General features: G+C 26.7%; 1 protein-coding gene across 1 annotated transcript; it reads right to left on the reverse strand.

Moving 5' to 3' along the window:
- Positions 1-15: 15 nt before the first annotated feature.
- LOC111028952 lies at positions 16-5,039 on the reverse strand (the record flags this gene model as incomplete). The annotated part of the gene is made up of 5 exons (XM_022307749.1): positions 4,298-5,039; positions 3,733-3,805; positions 1,106-1,205; positions 126-251; positions 16-24 (listed from the first exon to the last, which is right to left on the reverse strand). Coding segments are annotated over exons 1-5 (1,035 nt in total), but the record flags the coding sequence as incomplete, so codon positions are not given.
- Between the last annotated feature and the right edge of the window lie 840 nt (positions 5,040-5,879).

Consider the following 5,879-nt stretch of genomic DNA (forward strand, 5'->3'; position numbering starts at 1 on the left):
GAAATTAGTGCTCACATTTTTCCGCTAACTTCACGGACCTCTGCATGTCATAGGTTTATTATTATCGACTGAACTACTTAAGTTGAATTAACGAATTTAAAACTGTATTATGTTTAGGGACCAACCTTCAAGTTAATATTATCAAATAAATGACAATAAAGAAATAATTGTATACACATGAGTAAAATTCCAGTGCCGATCTTAAATAAATTTACAATTTTGTAAGTAAATGATTCTGTTGATAAGAAAACCTGTATAAGCAAAGTAAACAAATTACTAAAATACCTATAGCCTATCAATGTAGTTGGCACTAGAGACAACGAACATTTTTAATTATTAAGTAGCAGAGACGTAGCCGGGGGGCTAAGGGGGCTGTAACCCCTACCCATTGTCTGTGTTTATTTTAGCCATTACAATCGTTAACAACTATACACTTGATATAATATATTACTATAAAAAATATTGAAGTATTGTGTTGCTAACACCACAGAATAAGATATACCTACCTAAGGTATTTTACAAATCAATAATCCTTATCAGAACTAAAATCACAGAATAACCAGAACAATCACTTCTCCAAAATTCAGTTAATTTGTGCTTCTTATAATATTATTTCTTATATATCATTATTTATCATGATAATATGATAGTTAATCATACGAAAGTCAATTATACAAGTCTGTCTTATAAAATACAGTTATACCAATGAGCATTAAGTTCTTATCTTATACGAAGTAATATTCATGCGCTTACTGTTAATAATTATTTAAATAATAATTGATATCAATATATATACTGTTTACTCTTATTATTGTTCAAAACCCTCCTAAAAAAAGGATGCCGTTAGAAAATTGGAGTCATCATAAAAATAAAATAATTTTTTTTATAAAATATAATCTATTAAAATTATGACTTTTAAGAAACTGTAAATAAAATAAATATTTAATTTTTTGTGTGGGACTCAGCCTAACCCCCCCCCCCCCTAAATACAAAATTCTTGGCTACGTCACTGTTTAGTAGTTGCCAGTAGGTACTATACTAAAATGTTGAATCAGTAACAGCACACATGAAGTCTGAAAAATTGTTGCCTATTATAGAATATTACCATAATGAATGAGTTCGACATCATTATGATTATGCCTGACCAAATAGCAACGTGCATCAAAACAATAGGCTTCACAATTGAAAAATATAATTTTAGTTTTCTGTTAAAAAAATTAAAAATATTTTGAATATTGTTTGTTGTTACTTGTTAGTTGTTAGTATGTTTATTATGTCATTATTTAACATAATAAATACCCAACTATAATAAACTGTTATATTATATTTACAACTTACATATTGCACATCGATATTAGTGTTTTTTTTTTAATAATAACAATAATCTTTAGACGATAAATTATTTTTAGGTATACAAAATGTATGATAAATCGTTATTATCCATTGTAATAATTTTTATTATACATCCAATGTCGACAACAATTTGAACATTAATCGATCATAAAGACATACAATAACCATATTATGGATTTACACTTTTTAAATTTCTGGTAATATTATTTATGCGGAATTTTGTATGTATTCAATTTTTGAATCTGAATTTTTAAATGTATGCATATTTTATAAAAATGTAAAGATAAATAATACTAATAATGTATACTTATATACATCGTCAATATGAACATATTATAATATAACATCGAGTATGGACACAATGAAACTCGAGAAGAAACTTTTATTAGACTTAATTTCAAACGTTTTTACTAAAAAAATCAAATCTTTATATAAATACGCTTTTTTGTCTTACCAACAACTCATACTTTATACATAGCAGGAGAGAAATAAATCTCTCTTAAAATTGAAAAAAAAAAATTGTACGGATGTTTTCCTAGAGGCAGTTAAAATACAAAATAGAAATACACCACTGGCGCCATTTGTCCAGTAAAATAAAATAAAATAAATATGAAAAAAATGTTTTCCCTGGCAAAATCAGGTACCTAATCAAAATTTAAAAAAAGCGGGTAAGTGAATGTCACTCTGTTGTATAGTAGGTTATAACTGTTACAAGTGGGTCACAATAATGGATGATGTTAAATTTGAAGTCAATGATATACAACGATTGTATACGATAAACGATTCTAAGCGAAGACGGCCTGTAATATTACCTAGTAATTTAGTTTATTAATTGATGATGTTATTGTGATTACCTAAAGTAATTTATTTTACTATTAAGCATTAGTACTTTAGTTCCCTTAGTAGGTTAAATTCATTTTTGCCAAAAAAATTATATTTGAAAAGTCATTGTGTGTGTAAAAAATATAATAATATACTCTAAAAGTTTCAAGTAGGTATCCTTGAATTATACTTTAGAATTGCAACAAAATTACTCAAATCATTATTATTGGTTATTTAATAATATGTAATTTTATCCAAATTTGAACATAAAATAAATATTTTTAAAAAAACTGTGCTTTCATCTTTTTTGGTTACAGAATTAAATACTTGTTAGCAACTTTGTTTTAAATTTTGTTTACAAAAGTTATTATAGCATTATTATTGGTTATTATATCATTTTATTAATATTTGCGCAACAAAATAATTTGTACAAATTCAATTTGATAAATTTTGTCAAAATTTGAACTTTAAATGCTTATATGAAACAAAATCGTACCTATGTATTTTTAAATAGATTGATATTTATAGAAAAAAAACTAAAAAAATTGAAAAATGAAAATGTCCGTAAACAGCTCAAAAAGATTCAAAATATTTTGAAAATTTGATCAATTCATATACTTGATAAAATAAACATATTATGATGTAAATATTTTCAAGTATCTATAGTTATTCGTTTTTGACTTACAACAAAACAAGAAATCGCTACATTTAAAATTGAGAGAATACACAATGTTGTAAACATTTCAACTACAAAAGGTCATAAAAATTTAATTTGACTTTCCGGTAGAAATTTTTTTTGATAAATTTAGACAAATCTTTAAAGAATCTTATAGTAAATTTTAAAATCCTAATTCCTAGATATAAATTTAACTGAAAATAGTTTATGTATGTTCGTGAATTTTACAAATTTTGTCTAACTTCATTTTGAATTCCTACTAACAACGGAGAACCTCGTACTAGGAACCTTGTATTACATTTTCAAGTTTTTTGAACAAGCAAAAGTTTTTTATCGACATGAGTTTTAAAAAAAGAAATAATATTCGACAATTACATACGTCTATAGTCTGTATATAGACTTAACTATGTGTATAGTTTAACTCTTGTCAAAATATTTTAATAATTGTATAGTATATAGAAAATACAGGTTTAAATATTCAGTGAAAATTGCACGTATTTTCGGTAATTTTCTTAGAGTTACATTAATTAATAATTAATAACCTTAAAGTACCAATTTATATAATAAAATAAAATATAATAGTTAATTATAGTTTTTGTTATTTAATTGTATACAAACATGAAATGTCTGTTTATTTGTAGCTTATATCACAGATTATATAATCTGTGCTTATATTATAAACCGAATTCAAAGTTGATTGTCAAAATGATAAAAATGACAATGACTGTCACTAAAATATAAATCGCTCCGCTTGGAATCTAAAATACACCTATACTCCGTGTAGTAATTATTTAATTATTATTAGTAGTAATTCACCATGTTAATTGTTTATTTAATATAGATTGTATATTTGTATATTATATTGTAACATATATACTTACACATCAAGTTCTTGTTGATCAAACAAAATCGATTTAAAACATTTATAATCATCTACGACATCATAATTGTGGTCTGAAAAGTAAAGTGTATGTTATAGATATTATTATACCTGCAATATTCAATATAATATTATATTATAATATGGACTTGCAGTATCTATTAATATTGTAGGTACTAAACAATTCTGTAGAACTTTATTGAAGGTCTTACTCGGCTCCTATTTGCGCACTATACTAAATTTGATCGATATAGGTACAACTATAATGGGATGAGCTGTAAGGGACGAGGGTCATTGGGAATTGAGTCATTTTATTAATTTTTTAACTCCATTTTAGTTATTACTAGCTACTTTTCAATGATTTATGCATTAGGTATTTTCTCATCTTAAATGAGTTGCGAGTAAAGAAAAATCTATTACAATTCAAATCCAACACGGAAATACATGTTTTCTTTGTCTTATTCTCTATTGGCTATTGTGAACCGCCCACAGTCGAATAGATGATTCTAGAGTTTCTATTGACACATATTATTTTTATGTAGGTAATGGTCAAAATGTATTCTCACCCTTCTGAAGGTTTTTATTATGCCCGATGTTCTTAAATGCTGCAGCCAGTACTTCGTATTGAACGGTTATTGCCCAACCAATAGACAATAATAATACATCGATCATCAATACTAAGTATACCGATTTTATTCCTATTGTTATTTCGAATACGTAAAATAAAATATAATACTTATTATACGTGTTTACACCAACAGGATATTGTCTGTTTATAACGTTATCTAAGCGCTGATTGGCATTGTTGTACTCTATGAATGAGTTTACTATTATTGGAAAGATAATCCATTCAAATAGCACAATAGCCACTGTGTAGAAATATATGTTTGTAAGTTGTAAAGCTCTACTACAGTGGGTGTATAGTATTTTAATGTTATCGCGACACGGTCTGCTTTTTAAAAATATTAAATCTGTAACGTCCAAAAGGTCCAGAATTTTTTTTCTGTTGATTATCAGTATGATCATTTTCAAGGAAGCAGAATGACTTAATAAGTTTGAGAATATGATCAAAAATAAATCAGTAGCGTCAATGGTGTCTTCCAATTCCAAAAAAAATCCAAAATTCCCGAAACAAATTAAACACTCGGTTATCAAGGTTAATATAATAAAGAAAATCCAGTAAACATTCCAGCCAAATATCTTTTTACTGTTTGGATCAAGCATTTGATAAAAACCGTATTGCTTTAAAATTTTTAAATTAATGGTGGCAGTATGATCATTAAATGTTTCCATCAGACTTGGTTCCCTTATGTTCTTGCAATCTGTAAAAAAAACATTTTTAAAACTGTTAGTTTTTAATAGATAATGTAATATCAAGACTCAGAATTGGACATAGGTACTCAAATATCCCACAGTTTCTTCATGGCAAAAGAAGAACCCCCAATATGCACAGTCTGTGGTGTCACAGTCACCATCAACTCCATTCTCTCTGAATGCCGAACATACCACAAGTCACAACCTGCCCGAATCATTAGCCGAAATACTCCACAATCGCCCTCGATAGTCAACATTATTCAATTCACCACAGCCGCCAATCTTCAAACTAACATTTAAAATTAATATTTAGAATAAGTACACATAATAATATGTTATCAATTTAAATTATTTTTAAACCCAATGGCTCATGTTGCCGAGGATATTGTATCATAAAAAAAAAAAACTAGATACGTAATGTGTTAACAATAGTCAATGGATTCAACTAATAGCTGTGGCCTATGTGAGACTGGATTTGCATGAGTTTGATTCTGCAGAGTCCATGGTGAAAATTATAAATTTGCATTATGCTAGTTCAATAACATATAATAAGTTTTATAAAAAGCCTTTTAATTCAAATCTAAAATATTTTCATTCTGCAATAACAAGTATCTACTTTCAATAGTATGTGTAGTTATAGTAAACAGAAAATATTAAGGAATATCTTTATTTTATGATGCTATCTCGAAATTTTTTACTTATCTCAGAAGTTCAATTAATAATGTCATGGTAGGTAAATTATGTTTTTTTCAAACTCAAATTATTATATTGTTGCACGTTGAATATACCTAGTTAATTATTAAAATAAATTGTTCTTAATAAAATCGAAACATC

This window comes from Myzus persicae, unplaced genomic scaffold (assembly GCF_001856785.1).
Source record: "Myzus persicae strain clone G006 unplaced genomic scaffold, MPER_G0061.0, whole genome shotgun sequence".
NCBI classification, from domain to species: Eukaryota; Metazoa; Arthropoda; class Insecta; order Hemiptera; family Aphididae; genus Myzus; species Myzus persicae.